Source organism: Crocuta crocuta, unplaced genomic scaffold, assembly GCF_008692635.1.
Source record: "Crocuta crocuta isolate KB4526 unplaced genomic scaffold, BGI_CrCroc_1.0 scaffold382, whole genome shotgun sequence".
NCBI lineage: Eukaryota > Metazoa > Chordata > Mammalia > Carnivora > Hyaenidae > Crocuta > Crocuta crocuta.
The window spans coordinates 3,187,615-3,213,958 of NW_027531873.1; the positions used below are offsets into that span (position 1 = coordinate 3,187,615).

At 35.2% G+C, this 26,344-nt stretch overlaps 1 protein-coding gene across 3 annotated transcripts in view; it reads left to right on the top strand.

The window, feature by feature from the left end:
- The window catches only part of LOC144238939 (doublecortin domain-containing protein 1-like), a 103,272-nt gene that overhangs the window by 22,060 nt on the left and 54,868 nt on the right, over positions 1-26,344 (top strand). For all 3 annotated transcript variants that reach the window (XM_077772883.1, XM_077772884.1, XM_077772885.1), the window contains 4 exons: positions 6,471-6,640; positions 18,960-19,229; positions 20,435-20,591; positions 21,072-21,234. In XM_077772883.1, coding sequence (XP_077629009.1) covers positions 6,471-6,640; positions 18,960-19,229; positions 20,435-20,591; positions 21,072-21,234 — 760 coding nt within the window. The remainder of the gene's footprint in view (positions 1-6,470; positions 6,641-18,959; positions 19,230-20,434; positions 20,592-21,071; positions 21,235-26,344) is intronic.

Sequence of the window (26,344 nt, forward strand, 5' to 3'; positions counted from 1 at the left end):
TTCCTACCTCCCATATTTCTTAAAAATTAGAAGTTAGATCTAGAGACTTGATTACATTCAATAGTGTGTGGCAAGAATGCTTTGTTGGTATTCTTATGTTTATAATCCCTGTGGAACGACATATGGAGAAACCACATATTATTTCAGTGTTATGTTAAATTGGATCAGTGGTATAGACGATATCAGTCAGATTCATCTATTATAAATTTCCCATCACTCTTACATCTAATGATGACAAACATTATCTGCATCCATTATTTCATTCGGATTTGTACTGTGGTGATTTGCTACTTCTTTTATTCCATCTATATGTATTAGCTATGATTCTTCTTTGAGTAAGACTTTTACCATCTATTTGGTTATCAAGAAAAGTACATTTGTCATTTTTCAGAACAATAACTTGGTGCCCTAGCGATCAACAAAGGTGAATGATGAGATAATGAAGTTTTAGAATTTTATTTTAGTATTAGGTGCTCATGGGATTCTATATGTTTGATGTTCCAATCTTTACATTTTTTAATGTTCAGAGTGCCCCCTCTTTGGCCAGTGGAATTCCCTTCAAGTTTGTTCCTGTGTCCTTTTGACATCCCCACTTGTCTTTGATAGCTCCTTTGTTCTCAGGCATGATAAAATGTCATAGTTCATGGTACATTTCTGGCCAGAGACCTGAATACTTACAGGGATTCAAAAACATTAAAACATTAAAAACATTAAACATCTGTTTCTCAGTGATTTGAAATTTTACATACTTTCTTTTCTCTTCCAACTTATATTTCCATTCCATTTCTTCCACAGAATTTTATCTTTCATGTTTAGAAGTCCTTTATGGGCTTTCTTTAGGAAAGCATATATATGGAAGGCAAGATTCTGGACATTGATTTGCTTATAACTATCCACACTTGCATGCCTGTGTGGAGACTTGGAAAGTCTCCATATACTGTTTTGTTATTTGTAGCTAATGGCCAACTTGAAGACAATCAAGCCTCTTCTCTTTAGTAGCTAACACATTGTTCCTTCTATGCACCAGTACATCAACTTTATAAAGTACCTACTATTCTTAACCGTTTCCTACAGATGAAGAATCTGATGCACAAAGATGTCTAAAGTGTCACAGCTAGCAAGTGGGCATTGGGGATGTAAACCCAGAAGCCCTGGCTCCAGAATCCAGGCCTATAACCACTATGTACTTGAATGCCTTTAGTTAGTTGAGAGAGAGAGACAGCATCCAAGTGAGTGGGGGAAGTGCAGAGAGAAAAGGAGAGAGCAAATCCCAAGCAGACCCTGTGCTTTTAGGGTGCAGAGACTGACATGGGGTTCAATCTCACAGACTGAACCATGACATCATGACCTGAGTTGAAATCAAGACTTGGATACTTAACCAACTGAGCCCCTCCCAGGTACCCCTTGAACGCCTTTTTTAAAAAAGTGTATAGGCGAGCCTGGGTGGCTCAGTCAGTTAAGCATCTGCCTTTGGCTCAGGTTATTATCTCACGGTTTGTGAGTTTGAGCCTCACACCATGCTCTCTGCTGTCAGCAGGAAGCCTGCTTCAGATCCTGTCTACCTCTCTCTATGCCCCTCCCCCACTCGTGCACTGCTCTTTCTCTCTCTCAAAAATAAATATTAAAATAAATAAAAATAAAAAAGGGTGGAAAAGCAGATCTAGGGGTAGGCCTGATTGGAAAGCTTATATTCATGTAAAATGATTAAGAGATGGAAAGTAAAAAAAAAAACCATGGTTTTTCAGTGTGTGCGTAAATAAACTAGGCATGTGTTAATAAAACAAGGCAGTGCTGTTACCTATACTCTGCTAAAATACCATAGTAGTGTCAGTCAAGTTAAAATTAACACATTTTTATTAAATTTCTAATTAACAATTAGTTTTCATTTAATTAATGTGCATGAATGTTATCTGCAAACCAATTGTATTCTGCATATTCTACTTAACCTGTTAATACGTTCTACTTCTAGTGAGGATAACACTTTTTATAGTAACATTACAGAAGAACTGTTGCATTTAATAATTGTAATGATTTCACACTTATACAACTCATTCCACCTAAAGGCATCCTGAAACTATGTTACATGAGGAAAAAAAAAATATACCCATCACTAAAATAATAAATTACTGCTATATTTCAAGAGATATTTTTGTATTTTTGTACAAATTTTTTTAGTTTTTGATTATTAGACTATATATAATAAACACACCAGAACAAAGTATTTCATTCTACAAGATGAATTACTCTTTAATGATATAATTTTGCCTTGCTACACACAGCTGGAGTTTTTCTCTTTCAAGCATTCCCCAATTAGGAAGACCCAACCTATGAAGGAATTGAAGAGTCCTTGGTTTTTGGTTTTTGGTTTTTTTTTAAATTTAAATTTTTTTTTTTTTATTTCTAGGAGAGAAAGAGAGACAGCGTGAGCAGGAGAGGGTCAGAGAGAGGGGGAGTGACAGACTCTGAAACAGGCTCCAGGCTCCGAGCTGGCAGTCAGCACAGAGCCAGACGCGGGGCTCGAACCCACGAACCGCGAGATCATGACCTAAGTGAAAGTCGGACGCTCAACCGACTAAGCCACCCAGGCGCCCCTGGTTTTTGGTTCTTAAGGAAGCCTGAGAAGAGAACCTCAGCCCTTCTACTGTGAGAAGCTTAAAGGGGGAGGGAGAATGTGGAGCCAACAGCCCTTTGGTCTTCAGGTGGAATACCAGAGGAGTGCTCGACAAAGAATGGCACTTTTTCTTATTACTAATATGTGGAGAAAGAGATACTTGTTATTTTGATGTACCTTAAGACTCACTTAACATTTTTTTAATGTTTTATTTTATTTTTTTGCGAGCTGGAGAGGGGCAAAGAGAAGGGAGACACAGACTGTGAAGGAGGCTCCAAGCTCTGAACTGGTAGCACAGAGCCCGACCTGGGGCTCGAACCCATGAACCATGAAATCATGACCTGAGCCAAAGTCTGATGCCTAACCAACTGGGCCACAGGCATCCCGAGATTCACCTAACATTTAATGAATGTCTACCATGTGCCAAACATTTTCATACCATTTCTTTAATCCTTATAACCATGTGGATAACTGGTTTTGCAAATGAGAGGACTAAAGCTCAGAAAATTTATAATACTCAAGATCACATATAGTTATATGGAGGAGAAAGACATGATCTTATGTACTCTAGGTAGGTATTTCTCCATAATATTGATGACTATAAGTTACATTATACTCCTTTTACTCTTCCATATGCTTAATTAAAAATAAGCCTAGCAACTTGCTAACTAGCTAACTTGCTTTCCTGCATAGCAATTTAGTTCAAGGATTATCAGGAGTTTTAGGATTAGATTGAACTGCAAACAACGAAGATCCTCTTTCAAGTCTTTGCTAGGATTTTATCACCTCAATGAGGCCTATACTGACAAACCTATTTAAAATTGCATTCCTGGGATGCCTGGATGGTTTAGTTGGTGGTTAAGCATCAGACTTTGCCTCTGGTCATGATCTCATGGTTCATGAGTTCGAGCCCCAGGTCCCCAGGTGGGGCTCTATGCTGACAGCTCAGAACCTGAAACCTGGTTTGAGTTCCCGCCCTCTCTCTGCCTCTCCCCTACTCGTGCTCTGTCTCTCTCTCTCTCTCAAAAATAAATAAACATTAAAAATTAAAAAATAAAACTTCATTCCCTCCACTCCCAATCTACCTTTCCTGATCGATTTATTTCCCATAGCATTCATTGACTAACATCTTACAATTTACTTATTTCTTGTTTATTCATCATCTGCCCCAACTAGAATGTAAACTCCAGAAGGGCACAATTTTTTTCCGTTAATTGTTCATTGAAAAATTTTAAGTGCCTAGAGCAATGCCAGGTGTATTGTAGGTGCTTAATAAATAATCTATGGATGAACAAATGCTTTTATTTAAGAATATCAGTAAGGGGTGCCTGAGTGGTTCAATCGGTTAAGTGACTGAGTCTTGATTGTAATGATCCCACAGTTTGTGGGATCGAGCTCAGTGTCAGTCTCTGCACTGATAGCACAGAGCCTGTGTGGGATTCTCTGTCTCCCTCTCTCTTTGCCCCTCCGTCATTTACACACACACACTCTCTCTCAAAATAAATAAATGTACATTAAAAGAAAAAATAGGAGTGAAAGGTAAAAGTAATATTTTTTGTTACATTACAAGTAATATCCTTCCCTTACTAGTGGTATGTGATGTTACCTAGGGACTCCTCCTTACTATAGTAAGATACAGCAGAGATGAGACTGTGTAGCTGTTTTTATCAGCAGTATGAATGGGTGGTTACACCCTGGAAAGGACCCTACAACATTCTTTGATATTATTTTTCATGGGCATATTCACATTTTTTGTTCTTAAGAAATTTGAGGTGGTTTGTATGCATTACTCAAGATTTCATGGTTGTTGGGGGTGCCTGGGTGGCACAGCCAGTTAAGAGTTTAACTCTTGATTTCAGCTCTGGTCAAGATCTCACAGTTTGTGAGTTCAAGCCCCACATCAGGCTCTGCATTGATGGCACGGAGCCTGCTTGGGATTCTGTCTCTTTTTCTCTCTGCCCTTTATTCACTTGTGCTGTCTCTCTCTCTCTCTCTCCAAATAAATAAGTAAACTTAAAAAAATGATTTAGTGGTTGCAAATAAGAGAATCCCAACTCAAACTACCTTAACCAAAAAAACCTCAAATAAATAAATAAAGAAGACAAAGAGAGAAATCTGTTGGCTTGGCTCACATACCCAGGCAAATGAAGAGATGGGGTTGTTTCTAATACTAGGTGTCAGGGATTCAAATGTCATAAGAAATCTCTCACTTTTTAATCTCTCTCCATCTTTCATGTTTGTTTTCCTCTGTTTTGGCTTCATTCTCAGTCATGGAGGTTTAACATTGTTCTGAAAGGTAACAGTCCCAGAGAACAGAGTATGACTTTTTATTTACGGGAACTCATCACTGTTTCTGGGAAAGGCACTTTGATTGACTAGTCATAGGCACACTCACTTCCCTACTGGAAAGTAAGGCCACATAATTTAGAATTCTCCCTTTGAATCAGAACAAAAGTAGTCTCCAAAAAGGAAAGGAGGGAGGGCAGACAAAAAGAAAAAAAAAAAAAAAAAAAAAAAAAAAAAAAAGAATTATGCTATACTTTTCAATAACATATTCTTCATGTTAAGTTTGTATAATAAGCTATTTTCTAGCAAACGGCAAAAATGAAAATGCTTTGCAATAAATTGCCATTTTTTTCTTTCTTGAATAGAAGTATACCATTCTTTTTTTTTATTTTTTTTTTTAAAGATTTTATTTTAGGGGTGCCTGGGTGGCTCAGTTGGTTGAGCGTCCGCCTTCGGCTCAGGTTGTTATACCCAGATCGCAGTATCCTCACCGACCAGAGACCACCAGGGAGACCGAGTCACGTATGCAAAGACAAAGGGCTTTATTATGGGCTCGAGCTCGGGCTCACAGACCTCACCAGCGCCGTGGATCCGTGCTGAGAGCCTCGAACAAGGGCAGAGTAGGGTTTTTATGGGGTTTGAGATGGGGAGTTACAGAAGTTGTGACATGGGAACAGTGATCCAATCATAATTATTCAACATCATTGACAGCGGGTTTGACCATACACATTGTCTAGAGTATTCGTTACTTTAGGCGGGATCCAATTACAACGTTTAGAGTACCTTTAAATTTAACCAATCACAGAGCGAGCCTAGGGTCTTACTCGGTGACTAAAGGGTTAACTTTAACATTAGGTAACAGGGTCCTATCTATAGTCTCAATCTCCAGGCCTCTCCCTTAACAATGTGGAGGGTGGTCGCTGGCCTTTCCTGATTGGGTGTTGCAAGGGTGGTTACTCCTGCCTTGGGCAATGTGTAACTACCTGATAGTTTCAGGGAAGCTAAAATTTAGGCCTTCTAGTTTTGAGGGGAAACTTAAAGCCTGTCATGGAGTCAGTTTGGTTTAGACGTTTAGACTTGTGTCCTTACAAGGTCATGATCTCATGCTCCGTGGGTTCGAGCCCCATGTCTGGCTCTGTGCCGGGGCTCAGAGCCTGGAGCCTGTTTCAGATTCTGTGACTCCCTCTCTCTCTGACCCTCCCCTGCTCACATTGTCTCTCTCTGAGAAAAATAAATAAAAAACATTTTAAAAAATTTAAAAGATATTTTATTTTAAAGTAATCTCTACACCTAATATGGGGCTTGAATTCATGACTCTGAAATCAAGAGTGGCATGCTCCACCCACTGAGTCAGCCAGGTATCCTAGGTTTCTACCATTCAAAGCCTTAGATTCATACTTTTGTTTTCCTTTAGGCTTTAATTTCTGTTCTTTTATCATGATACCTCACATTTAGCAATTGCTGTATAGCCTAGAACATGTTGAGAAAGAACTTGTGATTATTGCCCAGCCCCAATTTATAACCCTAGAGAATTTTACCTTTTTAATTAAATAATATTCTTCCTTATTTTTAGCTGAAAATGGCGAAAAGAGAAACAGATGATCATGGAGCATCACTTTCTCTGTCTTCTTTATCCCCCTTGACTAAAACCATGGAGGTATCACAGCAGAGCAGCACTGAAGCCACCTTCAATGGAGATACCATCCACCCAATTTACAAATGTATTTCAAAAGATTTTACAAGGTAAGAATATTATTTCAGCAACTTACACTGAATTCTGAGAGTGATAAAGTACTTACAGAAAGTTGTCTAATTAAATGCTCAATATTTCGTGGAGATGGTGTCAGTAATAACTTGGAGAAATGATGGACTATGAAGGTTGTTGCACAATTAGAACCCTTCAATTTCTTCTATTTTATGGGAAGAAAAAAGGTAGATGATACAATAAACATAGATGCCTAGAGTTTGACTTGGACAGTAGCATAATGATAATAACAATAATGGCAGGGCAGATAATATTTGCTATATGCCAGTCACCATGCTAACCACTTAACCGGCATTATATCTATTTATTCTCCAAACAACCCTGGGAGGAATATACGGCAGGTAGTATTTAAACATTTCCATTTTACCTATGAAGAAACAGTTACCTAGAGAGGTTAATTAACTTGACCACAGTCACAGAGCTGGTAAGTACAGAATGTATGGTTTGAACCCATCTTGATCTAACTCCACAGCAAGAACTCGTAACTAGTATATGCTATTGCACTTCTCAGAAATACAAAGCAGAGGAGGCAGATATATTTTTCCTCTGTTTTTGACTATTAGCAAGTGGAAGAATGAAAAAGTGTCAGTTAGGTTTTGATTAACTATTGTCTGGCTAAATATGATGTCATAGTCTTTATGTTAAATAGAAAACATATACTATAAAATCATTGATGAGAGTATTCATAAACTAAGTATTATGTTAATCTCTTATAAAAATGCCTGGTTATATTTATATCTTAACACAGTCTGTGTTTACATGTATTTTTTTACATGTCGGTAAATTTAGATTAAATTGAAATCTAGACTTTTAGTGGGGCCCCTGGGTGGCTCAGTCGGTTAAGCATCTGACTTCGGCTCAGGTCATGATCTCGCGGTTCGTGAGTTTGATTTGTGAGTTTGGTTTGTGAGTCCGATCCCCACGTCGGACTCTGTGCTGACAGCCCAGAGGCTGGAGCCTGGAGCCTGCTTTGGGTTCTGTGTCTCCCTCTCTGTCTGCTCCTCCTCCACTCATGCTCTCTCTCTCTCAGAAATAAACTTTAGACTTTTAGCAAATTTTTGTTTTGCTTTATTCCTCTGAGCTCTGGGTGCATATCAGCAGTGTCTGAGATTATTTACACAGTGTACTAGCTATATGGCTAGATAATTTTTTAGAACATCATTACCCAATATGGTTATACTGTAGAGATATAAGTTACTCATGAAAATGTTCTCCTCAATAAGACAATGGGAAACAATTTCTAAATAGGATTTTTAAATATTCCTTTATACAAATGCCATTGCTAATATAATATGTGCTTACATATTTTTATTGCCTTTAGAATTTATTTTTACCAATTTTCCTTTTCAAAATCACACTACATTCACTTTTTATTCCAACTATCTTTTGTGCTTTTTTAGATTCTTTATTTTTTTCTGTTAGAGCTAACTGTAATTTAATTTATACAGTTTCTGCTTTTTTCTCATTTTTTCTTTTTGATTCTGCATCTTTTTAACTCTGGATTTTTTTGTCCTTTTTTTAATGTCAGTCTTTCTTTTCATGTAACATCTTCCTACTGCCTGTTTTTTAATAGTTTATTTCAATGTGCTATTCATATTTCTTTGTCTGAATCCTAATTTCTTTTCTGTCACTATTATGTGTTACTATCAACTTTGATTATGATGTAGCTAGAAAATAAAGTAAAGCTTTTCTTGGTAATCAAAAGGAAAGTCAAAGACAATGCCCAGGGATCTTTTACTTTCATGCAAAAGAAAATGATGAGTTTCAACCTGAAAGGGGTCAAGTTCATAAAGGCTAATGGTAATCTAAGATCCTTTGGCATTAATATGATTATCAGAGAGAGGCAATTTTCTCTATGAGTAAAGACATTTCCCCCCTGATTGAGGTTAAAACTTTTCTTGTCTCATTCTTGTTTTCCTTGCCACCTTTCTTCCACAATCTTTGTGATCTTTTTATGAGACATAATTATTAAAATATAGTCAATTTGTTGCTCCTTTACTTATATCACAAGAGATTATGTTTCTCTCCACTAAACACACTGTACACTTTACAAAATATGCCCACATGTATTAAATCCATTCATTGCAGCCATACAGCGACCAGTCACTTTATTCTCATGTTATTACCTGATGCTATTAATTTATTCTATATTGTATTTACATTATCCACTCTTCACCCTTTCTTGTGTTCTTTCAATGTTTTTCCTTTGTCACTCTTCTATATTTGTAGCAGAGTGAAAACTGCTATACCAGGATCCTTCCCTCAGCAGGAAAACTAATCACCAACAGTGTAAATGAGTTCAACATAATTGTGCCAAAGGAGTTCTGTTCCTCCCATTTTATGACGTACCAGTAGGAGGTCAGATGACTGGAAATATCTATCCTCATTCTTATGGAAAGCAGCACAATAGGAAACTTTTCCTTCCTAGCCTTGGTGTGATGTATTCCCTGGTACACTGGAACAGAGAACCAGCCTTTGAGACATGGATGGCAGAATTAATTATTTATTGGTAACAGGTATCTATGGACAGTTCTGTCATTATTTATCAAAAATATTTCCAAATGCTGAGTAGATTTCCAAATTAAAATTGCATTTTAAAATTAAGAGAATGTTATAAACAATAGTTCTTTCTATCCCACATATAAAAATATTCTAATGGTTTTTAGCTGATGATCATCTAGGATGTAATTTCATGATTTTTATAAGAGAAATCATGCTTGCAGCTGAGTGTGTTGACAACTCTTTTAGTTCCATGCAGGAGAAATTTTTTTTAGTACGTTAAATGAGGATTTGAATCACTTATGAAAGTGAATGACCAACAATTTTTTGTTATATGTTATCTGGGTTGCTTTCTCACAGACAAATTGTGCTTTCAAGGAAACTGGCAACACATAAAGTATTCATTCATTTTTTATGTCATTTTAGTTATCTTGGATTTTTTTTCACTTTTATTTTTAAGTAATCTCTGTGCCCAATGTGGGGCTTAAACTCATGACCCTGCGATCAAGAGTCGCATGCTCCACTGACTGAGCCAACCAGGCACCCTGGGTCTTGGATATTTTTAATTGGAATGAATCTTAGATGCCTTTATAAATAGAAACATCTGATCATATTGCCTTTTCTAGGGACATTATAAGTTTAGCAATTGCATCATTCCAAAGATGAGCTGTCAGTTCCCAGGACAGAATGGGTAGCAGAAGGGAGAGAGGGGAGATAGCAAAAGTGAATAAAGCAAGGCGACACCTTCAGTACCTCCATTGCCCAACAAATCACACTTTATGTAGTTCATAATTTTTTTTTCCAAAATCAAAATCTCTACAGATCTAAAGATTAATATATTATTTCCTTTTAAATTGTTAAAAGACTGTATTGGTTCCTTTTGAAAATTTAGATTTCCTCTGGAAATTTTCTATATAATATCTATAACCTCCCCAGTTTTAGATTTAAGATGTACCTTGTTTTTATTCCTTTGTACATTTGCATAAGCAGAAATATTCTGTTCTTCCTTTGGGTGAGATGATCCTATACTAAGATGGGTCCTTTACCAAGTTTACAAATTGCTCTTCTTGTTTAGAATTTCCTTCTATAAAAGTACACAAGTTCAATTTAACAAACATTGAATAGCTCCTATAGGGTATATATGTAATTTGAATACTATACATTGGTTATTATTTAATCATCAAGTTGCATGTAAAAATTTAGTATAGTATGTATTATAAAATAACTGGAAATTGTTCTGCACTTGGGATACCCTTACCTAAATTTCTAGGCCAAACTGGAAATATATTTTCTTCTGATGTTGGAAATAAAACTTGGGGGCAATTGTTGAGTTTTTTTATTATCACTTGTATTATTTATTTTCTATGATGTTTAAATCACATTGCATCTAGCAATTGTAGTAAGTTATTTATATCTTTAGGTTATTCAGTGTAGAAAGGTTAGGATGAAGTTTAATGAAATGTTTGTGCTTTATGTCCTCCAGAGATTTTATGCAAGGTTAAATTCATCAAACATATGTGGGATTATTTCTTTTATCAGTTGCATTCCAGTATTTTAAGTTGATGATTTATTATTGAATGTACTTAGGGTCATTTTCCCTTATGTTTACATTTTCTTATTTGTATTTATTCCAATTAGAGAGTTTAATTACCATTAAAATGGTAATAGGATAAAGATAAGTTTTACAAATGACAATTTAAAAAAAAAACATAACTCTTCAGGAAGGTTTAAATGCCATACGAATATAAAGCAAGAAATATATGCTTGTCAAATATACAGTATAAATAAATAATTTAGATGAAAATGGTTGACTACATTTAACAAAGAGACTACCAAATAATGAGGGGCTAAAGAGTGGTTGTTAGATTTGATGTACTTCATTGCATATTGTAAGTAATTGCTATCCATAAAAATTCTATGGCTCTGTATAAGAAAAAGAGACATTTTGACAGCCAACACTGGTATGAAGTGACAGCAAGTACAAATCCTTGGCATCTGTCATTATTCTGCTGTTGAATTCACATCTAAACTATGTGATGACTTAGACCTGCATGTTTGTTATTGAGCCATAATCTGTCAAAGTAGCCACACTTCCTACTTATGAATAGAATTATTAGCCACATGCAAATTTCTGCCATAGAAATCTATATTCACCAAGGATGCTATGTGTATTTGAAGGAGCAAAGAAATAAAAACTCTGTGTCCTTTTTATGCTTATGCTGAAGTTTCTGATGAAATGTTGCTGATTAAGTAAAAGTAGAATATTTAGAAAATACAATATTAGTTTATACATTTGTCCATTTTAAAATTAGTAAAGATTTTGAATAAAACAAGAAATAAAGCAAGTATGATTAGAAAGCTGATTGTATCAATTAGGCTACTGTTAACACAAAGTAATAGAAAACTCAGCTGAAAGTGACTAAAAAAATGAGGAACAGTCATTATCTTATATAACAAGAACCTCAGAGGCAGGCAATTCGAGGGCTAAATTCAGTGGCTCAGCAGTGTTTTCAAAGAGTTTCTTTGTATGTTTTCCTCTGCCATCTTCAGACTATTAGGCAGATCCTTGGGTATGACTCCTCCTACTCATAAGATGGCTCATTACATGTTCATTCAGTAATCTCCAACTAAAGGAGTGCCTGGGTAGTTCAGCTGGTTGAGCATCTGACTCTTGATATAAGCTCAGGTCATGAGATCAAGCCCCATGTCAGGCTCCACATTAACCGTGGTGTTGGAGCTTGCTTGGGATTTTCTCTCTCTGTACCTCTGCCCCTCTCCATCACTTGTTCTCTCTCTTTGTCTCTAAAATTAAATAAGTTATTTTAAAAATTTCTGACTAAAGAAAATGGATATTTGATCATTTATTTCTCTCTTTTTTAAAGATTTTATTTTTTTTAATAATCTCTACACCAAATGTGGGGCTTAAACTCACAACCCCAAGATCAAAAGTCACGTGCTTTACTGGCTGTGCCAGCTAGGTGCCCCGATCTTTCTTTTTTATTAGGGCAAAATACCTTTCCCCAGATAACTTTGCATCATGTCTCAGTGACCAAAATTGAATCATAGTCTGATTACTTAGCCTGTGAGGGACAAGGGAAATATAATTACCATTGTTGGTTGTAGACACTGAGGATTCACCCATGAAAACTGATTAGGGGATACCTTCCATGGGTATGTAAAGAGGATGAATCCACAACATAACTGAGACTTTTCATCTAAGGAAAAATCAGTGGGATCACTGTTGGAAAAATAACCAACATTGCCTGACATAACTCTTGGCTTCGGCTTTATTACATTTTATTCCAAAAATTGTGTTTATTTTGTCAATGGTGTTTTAGTGACAAATTTTGGCATGATGTCATAATTATCACAGAGTAGTTATTCCTATATATCAATTACTGGTTGAGTTTCAGTAAAAGTGTAAAAGATATAAAACAAAGATCTTACCTTTGCAGAGTGGGATATGAAATCATGTGAAATCACATAACAAATCACAAAGCAAACATATCAGTATGCAGACTAGTACATCAGTTCATACAGGATATAAGGAAATGATTTAGGATAAAGAAGACCTTAAGATGATAGTCACTATGAATGCATAGTCACTGTGAATTCTACAGCTATAAGAACTAAATTCTGGCAGAACCTGAATGACCTTGAAGAAAGACTATGAGGCTGGAAAAAAAATACGTTCTTACTAGTGGTAAATTGGAATATTTGACAGAAATCGAGGTCTAGCATTTTTGATGGGCATACATAATCGATGAAGCATAGTGATTCCAGCTATCGTATCTACCAGGGCAAATGTGAATGCATAGGAAGGAAATGCATTCCTATATGCAAGAATAGCATAGAAATCTTACCGAAGAAGGAACAATTTGAAATCTTTTTTTTTTAGTGTTATTTATTTCCGAGAGAGAGAGACAGAGAGAGAGAAAGACAGAGCGAGCAGGGGAGGGTCAGAGAGAGAGGGAGACACAGCATCTGAAGCAGGCTCCAGCCTCTGAGCTGTCAGCACAGATCCCGACGTGGGGCTTGAACCCACGAACCATGAGATCATGACCTGAGCTGAAGTCATACGCTTAACCCATTGAGCCACCCAGGTGCCCCTGAAATCTTTATATATGTGAATTGTTTACAGATACAATGAAGAATTTACAGTAGAGACACATCATAAACTTCCAGGACAAGATAAGACTGACATAGAAATGTTAAAATTTATAAAATTTTAAATTAGCCTAGGTTGCAGAATGTGGTAGATAGCTTCAACAATAATTGAGGACAAAATGAAGTTATTTTTCATGATAAAGGATCCTTTCCTAAACAATTGGTCTAGGAATCCACATGGAATTCCTACATCCATCCATAGAGACTATAGATAAACCAATAAATAAAGTGACCATAGCATTAAACTAAATTCAGTATCATTTGGGAAAAACAAAGTCCAAGAAAGCTGCCATTCAGCTTATCAAATTTTATAAAAGACAGCTAAAACAAAATAAAATTTTTAAAGAAATTATAAAGTTTATGTAATATTTATAAGAAGCACAGGGGAAAGAAGATACAAAGCCTCAAGTCCATGCAAGGCAGACCTGTGGAGCTGCATTCCCTACAAAAAATCAGGAGTCATGAAAGATAGTACACATAACCTTGAAAAATGGAATAAAGAAGTATAGACCACCAGCCCATGGAGGCAGCAACAAATGTGTTTGATATGTTCTAAGTTTCTTGCATTGTCTGGAAAGTAATTAATTAGTCATTTATATTAATCTTTAATGATAGGATTCATATTATAATATCTAGTGTTCACTAAAAATAAGGTTAAACAATGTAGGGCATTCAATCTAATAGAAAGGAAAATGAAATAATAAAATATATATACATATATATATTATTTAATCCAAGCGTGAACAAGAAAGGAATGAAAAGGAACAGAGAATGCATAAGAAAAATAGAAAACAAATTGTAAGGTTACAGGCTGAATTCTCAATTAAAAGACAAACAGTCTTGGTTAAGGAGATAACTGTGTAAATATATAGAACAATTCTCAGATGGCAAAAACTGTCTATGGGAAGACGATAGCCATATGAAGATATATATAAATCTAAAGGTGGAAGGAAGCTCACTTTAATAAAGCTGAATTTTGTGGGGTTTCTAAGAAAGTTTTGCAGAGAAGACAAAAGGATCTTTCAAAGGAAAAGAGAAAGAAGAGAAAGACAAATAAGGAGACTAAAATTATGGTGCCTTAAATACAATCTAGATATTAGAGTTGTATTAGCTAAAGAGCACTACTGGTTCATAGTTGCTAGTGTAGAACTACCTCCTTTGCCCACCTCGCCAATCAAATAATGTAGTGTCTCTGCTTATCTTGGCATAGTAAGCCATGCAGATCCCCTGCCAATTATGTTTTCTCCTTTTGACATGCATCTGAGAGTCCACCCTACTCCAAGCTCTCCTGTCCATGGTTTTTGGGCCACTGGTGGGTGCTTTCCCATCCACAGGCATGCCAGTGGCTTACAAGATACGTATCTTGAGAGTTCTACCCAACAGGGTGTCCTAAACTGGGTAGTGATGCAATTAAAGTTTTGGGGACATTGAATGTGGGTCGTAGAGAGTCTTCAAAAAGTAATGTGGTATAGAAATAGGGAGGTACATAATAAAGTTAGCAGAAGCCATGAGGAATAAGGAGGACAGAGGTAAGTTAAGCAATAATGATATAAGAAGAAGAAGTAGTTAGATACAGAAGGATAGAAAAGGTTGCTGAGTCAAAAAATGTGGCACTCTACTAGAGCTGTGGTATTTGTTGTTTTTTAATTTTTTTTTTTTTTTTTTAAGTAAACTGGATTCTCAGCATAGGGCTTGAACTCACAACCTGACAATCAAGAGTCAATGAGCCAGACAGGTACTCCTGTTTTTTAGGATTTAATTTGAGTATAGCTGTCACACAATATTACATTAGTTTCAGGTGTCCAATGTACTGGTTGGACAAGTTTATACATCATATTATACTCAACTGTAGCTACCATCTGTTCCCATACAATGCTATTACAATATCATTTCTACTACAGTTGTTTTTGAGTCAGTGGTATATTCTAAAGAGCAGTGAATGGTCTTCTAATTCTCTTTGTGCCCTGCTGGAGTGGTTTTATTTCCTTTTTTCAGTTTCTGTGTATACTAGTAACAAGCTCAATCACCTGAAAGCTGAATGTGTCTGAGCTGAATGATCCTAACACCCTCATTTCCAGCATTAATTTAACAAGCCATGTGTGTGGGTTTAATTCCCTGTGTAGGACAAGTTAACTTTGCCAAGCAGTTCTGTGATTATCCTCTTACACATCCAAAGACTAGGCAACACATCAAATGTTATAAGAAAAAGGAGTTTAATAGTGTGTAAGAGCTAGTGCAAACCTGTCATCAACATTGATAAAACAAATCAAAGCTGAAGACTACAGATGGTGGGCCAATAGTGACTTTTTCACATGAAAAGCTACTGTTTCTTCCCCTTTTTGATATAAATTACTAGAGAAAAGCAGGTAATAAATAAATTATGGTAAAATCATATTGCTTAAATTAATTCTTTAACCATTTACCAGGTAAATTTCCATAAATTTATCATCTTAACCCTACCAGAATCATGAGTAGTTGGCAGGGAAAAGGATGCGAGTTTTCCTAAAGGATGCCAGTGCTGTTACCAGAAGACAGGGAGAAGATATGCCAAGAGACAAAAAAAGTGAATAACTCACATGATTAGATTGAGGAGGGCAAGGTATACTTGATAAAATTTGTCTACATTCTGATAAATCTGTAAAAACTATACTTTAAAATGGTTATTAAGACAATATTTAAATAAAAAAGGCAAAATATTGAATTAAAGGTATGACACATGATGCAAGATCATAGAGCGAAACAGTCAATTCTTGAGGCATTTTGTCGTGCAAAAAGATGTCTTTATTATAGCACTGGGACAGGAGCCATGCACAGAAAGAGCTGTGCTGTGAATGTGAAGAATGGCTGATTACATAGGATTTTCTATCCTAAGAAGGTGAGGTGACATTAGGGCTCTAGGAAATTAAATCAATAGGTTCCTGGAGGTCTAGCTATTATTAAGATTGTTTTTCTTGTAAATCAAGACAGTTATAAACTATAGTGGAGTTTCATGTCCTGCATGACTGAGATCTTTATCAGTTGACGATTTGTTTCTCCCTGCCTTTGTTCTTAGGCAGGCATTAGTGCATGAGGAATGTTATACATATCCCATCTTAAGGGGAGGGAGTTTGTGGGGTGTCAGCTCGAGTTTTGCCCTCAGCTTGCCTTTGCCTTCTCATCAACACAGTTGGAGCTTTGAAATACAGAAAAAATAAAAACTTTTCATTTTCTGGTGGTGTGATAATGGATTATTGTATAAAATCATTAGTATATTTGTAAAAATATTTCACAGTAAACAAAATGCGTTCACTAAAAAAGAAAGGCATGAGGCAACTGGCTGGCTCAGTTGATGGAACGTGACTCTTGATCTCAGTTGTGAGTTCAAGCCCCAAGTTGGATGTAGAAATTATTTTTAAAAAATAAAATAAAATCTTTTTAAAAAGACACTCATTCTGCATTAAGTAAAGAATTTGTTTTCTTTCTTTACATAAGAATTTGCTTTCCAAATGATTATTTATGGGCCCTGGGAACTGTTTATGAGATCTGTAGATCTTTCCTCCTGTCTGTTGACTGCTCTTTCCCAAAGTTGAAGAGCTTTGCAGTTCCATTGCTACTGCTGCAGAAATACTGCCACTGAGACATGACCGCTGCCTCATGGCACTATTCACCATTGCTATCAAAATCCAGTTAGCCCAGGTCTGAAGGGAGGTCTCGCCTCTGCCAGAGCTAATGTCCAATGATCAATTCAAAAGGCTGTTGCCAAAGTTTTGAGCCTGGGTAGGTCTTTGGAGTATAGGGAGGACTACTCCTCTTCCCAGAGCGATGGTTAGTCCAGGACAGACTTGGATAGAAACATGTGATAACAACAAATACAACTGCTTGCATCCCAGTGTTTTAACTTTATTGATCCAGTGTATCAACTCTCATCCACACACACGCACATCCATTTTCCCTGTGCCACATGAAAACCTTTCATTCTTTTAGAAGAAATGATCAACCATTTTACACATTTGTGAACCTAGAGAGGATAGGCCAGAAGAAAGAGTTGTGATAATAATGACCTTGGTGGATAAAAAAAAAAAAAACAAAAAAAACTGGAGGAGGGGCTGGCTGTGCCAAGCTTTCCACATTAAGCATATGCTATTTTATAATTGCATGAGTGGGTGGGGTTATAATACATTGTGCATAAAAACTATTGAGAAACTAGCAAATTAGAAAGAGGCAGATTTGGTTTGCATAAAAATACAAATACATACATGGAATACTGAAATAATATGTGGAAGCTTACTATCCTCTATGCCTAATCATCATGCAGCTCAATATTCTCAAATATGTTAAAATATGTTTCATCTTATCATACCAGCAAGTTCTCTATATACTCCATCTTCCTAACTTGGTATTACATATCGTCATAGGTCATATGGTCCCCTGTTCAAACATGATAGGTTTTTTTTTTAAATGGTTATTTACTTTTGAGAGAGAGACAGAGTGAGAGTGGGGGAGGGGTAAAGAGAGAGAGACACATAATCTGAAGCAGGCTCCAGTCTCCGAGCTGTCAGCACAGAGCCCAATGCAGGGCTCAAACCCACAAACTAGGAGATCATGACCTGAGTCGAAGTCTGACACTTAACTGACTGAGCAACCCAGGTGCCCCTCAAACATCATTGTTTATCTAAATACTACCACTCCAGCTTAACTACCAGGTAGGGTGGCCAACTCTTCCAACTTGTCTGAGATTCAAGGGAGTTCCTGGAGTGTGTGACTTTCAGTGTCAAAGACAGGACAGTTCTAAGTAAACCAGGATGAGTTGGTCACCGTAAATCCAGTCTGCTATGAAGCCTTTATCAGCTTTATTCTAGCCTGCATAGTGAGTTTGGCTTCAAGGAATGCTTTTGGCATTTATAGTTAATACACACCCATAGTTCAAGCAACTTATTTAGCACATATTCTCTCTTAATTAGGGATTCGTTTGCAAGTTTCTTGAAGGTTGGATCCACATCTCTTTAACTTTTATGTATAATACTGAACAGAGTGCAGAGTAGTTTTTAAATGAATCTAAGAATTAAAGCTTTTTACTTAGCAAAGCACCTGGATGGCTCAGTTGGTTAAGCATCTTACTTCAGCTCAGGTCATGATCTCATGGTCCATGAGTTCGAGTCCCACATTGGGGTTTGTGCTGACAGCTCAGGGCATGGATCCTGCTTGGGATTCTGTGTCTCCCTCTCTCTCTGTCCCTCCCCCTCTCACACTCTATCTCTCTCATAAATAAAACACTAAAATTGTTTCAAGCATTATACAAACTTTCTGCTTTATTTTAATAGAGTAAAACAATTCAATTTAATGGTTATGAATATGGGTTTTATTTTAGAATGGGCTTGGGTTCAGTTTTCTACCCTGTCAGCTTACTAATTATGTGATCTTGGGCAAGTTAATTGTGCTCTCTGAGCCACAATTTCTTAAATCTGTAAAATGGGGATAAAAATAGTACCTACTTTCCAGGGATATTGTAAAGATTAAACAAAATAATGGCTAAGTGTGTAATATTTTATCTAGAGCATAGCTAATATGCATATACCATATGAGCATATGGTAGTTGCTAATAAGTAATTACAAATCAATTCACTGTATTTTTCCATGGATTGTTTCTTTCAGAGAGTTTATGTCATCCCAGACAAAAGTAGTTATTAAAACTACTGAAGATTATTTGCAGCATCAGTTTGGCCCCAACAGGCTTTTGCATTCAGCGACAGTATCAGAAGGGTCAGGACTTCAGGATTGCTCCACACATCAAACAGCATCAGATCATAGCCATGATGAAATATCAGACCCATATAGCTACAAATCATACAGTAAAAACAATTCTTGTTTTATATCAGCATCCAAGAGAAACAGACCCATCAGTGCTCCAGTGGGTCAACTGAGGTAATCAAAGCTATTCTCTGTTCTTTTTAACCCACTGCTGAAGCTTTTTCCTCTGAGCAGAATTTATAATGATTCAATTGACGATTTCAGACATTAAAATATAACACATCTCTAGGGTTTTGTTTCTGTTTTTGTTTTGTTTATTTTTTTCTTTGAAACCACCTGAGTAGAATGTTACTAATTATACTTGTGGAAAACATGAGGTACACTTCAGTGTGGATAATATGAAACTCTGAAAAAAATACTTGAAGCAGAATCAGGCTAGGGCTACAAAATATCTGTTTATGGGATATTTGTATAAAAATAGAAATGCATACTTCTGATATTTAACCAATATTTTGTAATAAAATCAAGTTGAAATGAACTTCTTATAAAACCATTTGTGTATGTATTTTCACATCAAGAATATTGTCATAAACTGGATGGAAAAAATGTTGGTAAAAGCAAAATCAAACCAAGAAACTGATACTCCCATTGTTTTCATATGTTTGATTAGGTAGGTATATTATGATTTTAATTTACCTAAAGTTTTTATTTTATAATGTTTACTTTGCTTCTGTGGCATTAAGAATTACCAGGATTAGAGAACTCTGAAATCAAAAATAAAACATATTCGTCACTTACTATGTACTTTTGCTGAGGAAGTAATAAGGATTGAAACTAATTTTGAATGAAGACACAATTTAGAAATTTTTCTTTACTACTCCCATACAATTTGAGATGAAGGTGATTACAGTTAAAGTTAGAGTAAGAATTTAGAATAAGAAAGTTTGAATGTCAAATCTTTTAAAAATCAAAGAACTTTGATAAACATGAAAACTTAATGGAAAATCTTAGCCATTTGCTATTTCATGATGGTAGGACTAATATTACTATTTTTTGTTTTCTATCAGAACATAGCATGTATACATACATTTTTTTAAATGGGTGTTGTGGTGCTTTATAAGTAAATTAATAAAAATCAATTATTCTCAGATAGATGTCTTACATGAACGGATTTAGCAAACCTATACTATATTAAACTATTAAGAATATTTAAGTGGATATGGACAATCTTAGCCTATAAAAAGTTTTTTTTTTTTTGGTGAATACTTAGAAACAATCGCTAGGGATTATATCTGTAAAAAATATCTAAGTAAATATTTATTTGTATGTTGTTATTAATTAACATACACCAATTTTGTGGGGTTTTTTTTTTCCTTCAGAGTTGCAGAGTTCTCTTCTTTAAAATTTCAGCCGGCCCAAAATTGGCCAAGATCATGTCAAAGACACAAACTTCATCCCAGAGTGATTACAGTAACAGCTTACAAAAATGGATGTAGAACAGTCTTTGCTAAAGTTACAGTACCAAACATCACCTTGGTAAATAGTGTTCATAAGTTTTCAGTGCTTTATTTCTTCCCTTACTCTTTTTATATTATAAAAAATTAAAAAGATGGTATTGTGTTAAAGTTTTCTTTTCTATAAATTGCTTATGTGTACATAGATCTCATAGACATTTTATTCCTTGTTTATCAGCATGTAAATGGTACATTTAATAAATAAATGACCCTTCTGCTTAATAAACAGATACAATGGTTTTCTATCTTGTAGAGTTGTTAAACTGACAGAATATTTAAGAACTAAAATTAGACAATCATGAGATATTCTTAGAGCTGTGATTTACCTTTTATTTGTATATTTTCAAGTGCTAGAAAATACATTGGTGGAGCTACTTGAGTTACTTAACTTGGCCAGTGACTCAACGGGTGTCTGTTTTCATCGTTAGCACCTTTTGTTTCATGGCAATGTGTTGCTTTCTTTGTCCTAACTCACTTTCTCTTACCTCTTGCTTTCTTCTAGTTGCTGGAGGAGTGCACAGAGAAGCTGAATCTGAACATGGCCGCACGACGAGTGTTCTTGGCAGACGGCACTGAAGCCCTCAAACCTGAAGATATACCCCAGGAAGCCGACGTTTATGTTTCAACAGGAGAGCCCTTTTTAGATCCATTCAAAAAAATTAAAGGTAAAAATGAAAAAAAAAATACCCTACCCCCACCCACAGTAAATTGCTTGAGGGGTGCAATTAAAAAATGATTTTCATCCTGTCTTTTTTGCATGGTTTAACAAAACTAATGTTTACGCATTTACAGCTCAGTAAGAGGATAATGTGCTTAATGAAAGAAAAATCCACTGACAGCCACGTTTATTGCCCTTCATTAGCATTGGTGCTTAATTTAATATAGATCTGAATAGACATTAGGGAGCCTGCAGGAGGTTAAATGGTGAAAATATAATAAATTAAATCAGAGATTATTGAATTTACTGTTTAGTTTCTGTGACACCCAACAGACATAATTCATTAGATTTATTCTCTCAGAAAATAGTTCAAAGTTTCAAGTAGCATTTATTCATTTACATCCTTGGTCTTTTTTCAGATGTCATTCACGTAAGTATGAAAATGTGGTCAGAATAAACCAATAAGTCTTATATATATGTGATTTTCCTAACAAAATTTTCCATAAGGTAAATACTGCAGCTTGACTTCTTTAAACCTTGAAATGTGTGTGTATGTAATTTTTATTTCTATGTATATGTAATAATATATACACAAAATATAAACATATGTATTTTAGACATTTACGGGTAAGCCCTTTTTTAAAAAGTGCATTATTTCTAACATTTCACAAATGTGATTTTCTAAAATAAAACAAACATTTTTCTTTCTTCAGTGGAAAATAATACATTTTAAGAAGGAAAGAAAAGTACTAAGAATATTCTTACAAGTGTGTCATACTCATTGTCTGTTATCAAGTGCTGTATATAGTAATCACATTTAACTAACATAAGAACTTTGGCATACGAATTCATTGTATCTAACTGCTGTATTCCCCTATACTTTTAATATCTTATTAAAAGTATTTTTTTCTACAACTGCTGTAAAGCTGATGAACCAGGACAAGTCTAGGCAATAATTGCATAAGTGGAAGAGAAGTAATTCTGGAGTTCATTACAGATGAGGTGATGAAAATTCTTCCCCTATTAATGTTATTATATAAGATGATACTAGGATTTCTATCTCTTTGAAAATACTTGATCATCAGGAATAATTTTTTGAAATCAGTAGAAAGTCCAAAGTAATTTGGTTCAAGGTAAAGAAACTTGTTGCTGTAATACTTAGTAAAAATTACCTGTGCAAAAGTGTAGACTCATATATTTTTCAAACCTTGATTTAATTTTAAATCATGGTTCCTTTTATTTTGCATTCATTGAATCATCTGTATAAATCATCTTGTATAAAAACATGAGTCTTTGTGGGTAAATGTTTCTGTGACTATTTTATATTTAAATGTGTATGTGATGAGTGCTTCCTTAAAATATTGATTGTTTTTATTAGTAAAAACAATATTTTTTATTTGCTTTTCATTGATAATGGTATTGAAGAGATATATAAAAATTATTTACAGCTAAGCTTCGTAGAAAATTGTCTGGACATGTATGCCTAAAACAACAGTGTTAAACACATGACTAGTTTGGTGGATGATTTTTAAATGTACAAACTAATTTCCTCCTACTTTATGTTTTTTCTTTTATCCTTTTTAAAGCCAAGTCCAGAACAAAAAACTTCTTTGCTTTGTCTGCATATCTTTGGCTGTATTTCACTGTGACATGCACTGCTGTTCTTTTAGCACCAAAATGTTGGCACACACTCCTGAAAATTTCACACCATCTCTTGCTGGATCAGCAAGCTTAACCCACCAAAATCTGGTGTTGTGCAATGGTTTTTGACTGATAATCAATCTTTATGCTGCTCGACAGTTGTTGCTGGGACACGGAGTAGAGCAGGTGGCAGATGTGCCTTGTCTTTTGAGAAAAGAAATTGTAGGTGAGCTTGGACACAGACTAGCATATCACATGTCCGTTAAAAAGACCTAGGATAAGTATAATGGGGAAAAAGCCACTTGTCTAAGTTAAGCTCATAGATAAGCCTATCAGACTAAAGACTGATATTTGGTTTCTTCCAGAACCTTAAGAATATAAATGTAAATGAATATTATATATACATAGTAAAGTCTTTCACTTGAATTAAATAATTTGAGAGAAGTATGGGAAGATTTCATATATATGTATACGTATCCCACATATTCACATGTGCTTTTTTGAATAAGGTTAAAATTACCTTTCTTGCATGTATTTTATAGGTAATCAATAATTTATCAGCTTCCCACGAGTATACCGTAAAAATAAGACAAGTGTGAATAGCCTTGAAGGTGGTAGATAAATTTAGAGTAAGGAAGCATTCTAAAAGTAAATAGGAGGAAAACAGCTGGCGGAATTGGGTGCAACTCTTGTATCTCTCTATGTGAACGTGAATATTTTATGTTCAGTGAACCAACAGGCATTATAGTCAGTAACTGGCCATTACTTTAATATGAAGATTTCCATTCATTCAGCAAACATTCATTGAGAGCCTACTATGTGCCAGGTACTAGACCAGATCAGAGACAGATGAAAAGAGGGGATTATAGTCTGACTTTTTTTTCTAATCATTATTAAATTCAACTTAATTCAATTCAATCTGAGTTTAAACCAATTACTATTTCTTAAGTATCTACTATGTTGTCAGTCCTGGCTTAGGGATAGAAGTCCTGGTCTTTAGGGAGCTTAAAAGTGACAAATCCTTAAAATTGAGAACCCTTTTTAACAACATAAGTCAAATGGGTCCTCCAAAGGAAAATTTACATCATTTCTGGTACAGGAAAGCCAAATAAGTCTGTGTATATTTTGCCAATTATATTTCCATACTTCACTGTTTTCTTATTATTCTTTGGAAAAGCAATGTCAACAGTGAAAATTGAAAATTGTCTCAGAACTGTTTTCAGATTTACTAAAGTAGAAAAAGACCTAAGGAACATCTCTAATTTTTAACTACTTTACTACCCATTCTGAGTACCACTGTTGACAGCCAGTACCACTGGATATAATAGAAAGCCAGAGAGCTATTCATCACATACCTGGAAACACAAAGCTTTCATATAGAGGTCAAGCCAAGGTCAAGACTGACATGAAGCATTCCCTGTTGAAATGCAGTATCAGAATAATTCTTATATGTTGAAGCTAAATGCCTAAGCAGAAGATTGTATATGGGAAAAATAGAAATCTTTTTTATGATTACTGTTGACGAAGATCAACTGTCTTATTAGGTCATATAATTCTAGAATTTAAAGATTCTGAAATCTATTAATGATTCACTAGAATTGTGAAGATGTAGTTAATGAATTGTTTGCAGAGACTTTTTTAAAAAAAGTTTTCAGATTCATGGGTATGCATTTTAGGTTTTATACAGTTTCCTCAATCTTCTTTAATGGTGACACAGTGAAAATGCATCAGATTCATGGGGTTTTTGAGAGTTTAGATCCTGTTTAACTGTTAGAAGCTGTAGGCAGTGCCAGCCTAGCATAGGAAATGCCCTGCAATTACTTAAATGTCTTAAAAAAGATGAGAGAAAAAAAACTGTGTGGACCTAACTCATTGGGTCCAAGTTCCATTGTGTGGTGTTCTGATTGTTTGAAGTTTTCTTTAGTTTTATATTTTTATTTCTTTCCTATATATTCTATTCAACTATTTGGCTTTTAGAGCTATCATTTACAGTGATTCATTTCAGTCCTGAGTTTTGCTAACCAGAAACGAAACTGAGTACTATGAATAAGATTTTACATCTTTTATATACTGTATTGTGAAGATGTAGTCCCAGAAAAAAAATCCATGAAAAGAATTCTTGATACTACACCTAAGATCTAAATTTAAGCCTAGAGATTTTCTGCTAACAGCCATGTGATCTACAAAATGAAATAATTTGCTGTGACAGCTTGTGATTGACAAGAATATGTGTGAGCACATTTAAAATAGGCCATCTTTTCATGTAGAAGTAAATGTCAGTGAAATGATGGATTCTCATCATTTTAATTATTGATGATTTGGAAATATTTCAATTCCACGACACACAAGACACATTCTAAATAGCAGCATAACACTTTTTCTCCTATCTACGTCAATAATGAAATGTTCTGTCATATTTTGTTTTTCAAAAAATGCATTAGTTTAATGAACCTGGATTCATGCATTATATTTTGTTCCATTATGTGTCTCCTGAATTTGTTGATTTTTAAATGGCTGTGTTAAAAGCACAAGTTTCAAGAAATAACCCACTACCCACCTCATGTCACACCTGCCATTCTTGCTGCTAGATCTCAAGACAATGCTACAGTGCTGACTATACCAAGGACTGCTTTGTCCTGCTAAAGCTGACACTGGGTTTTGTGAAGATCACACATGTGGTGACCACTACTTAATTCAGGCAACTACAGCAGGGATCAGGGTGGGCTTTCCCAAATTACCGGCTATCACATTGTTTGCATAGTATCCTAATAGGCAAGATTATTATAGTCAGTCCATTTAATCTCCCACTTAGCTGCACATATTCAAAAACAAGAATATGACATTAGATGGAGAAAAAACTCACTTTCTTCTGAGATAGCACATGATTCTTTTTTCTATTTCTACAAGCGAGAGTAAAACTTAAGCATATAGTTTATTTATTTCCCTATCCCAAATGTTTAAAACCTGTAAGAGTGTAGCATATCTTTACTATATAAACAGATGTAGATCTAAAGAACATTGAAAGAGATGGGCCCTCCAAAAACTGTCCTTAACTAATATATTGGAAAATCTAGAGCATGCAAGTGGCAGCATCTCCTTATATGGTCAAATTATCCAATCATTGAGAGTCATCTAAATCCTTGACATATTCGTGAACTTTTGAGTTGCGTATGTACATAAAGAATACGCTTGTTTAGTGAAGGTGTCTACAAACCTAGAACTGTCTGGTAATTTGAATACTTTCTGCATGTCTTGCACAGAGTTATGTACTTTAAGTGTATTATATTTACTCCTCAAAATCCCTGAGTTAGTGCTACAAGTCCATAATCTTATATTCAATCCCTAAACTCAAATTGCAGAAGATAAAACATTTTTTTTCAGAACTCATTTGGTAGCAGAACCTTATTTAGTATAACTAATCAGTTGTTATAATTAAAAAATAATTACTATGTTTGGTTATGGGCTGCTACCCTAAA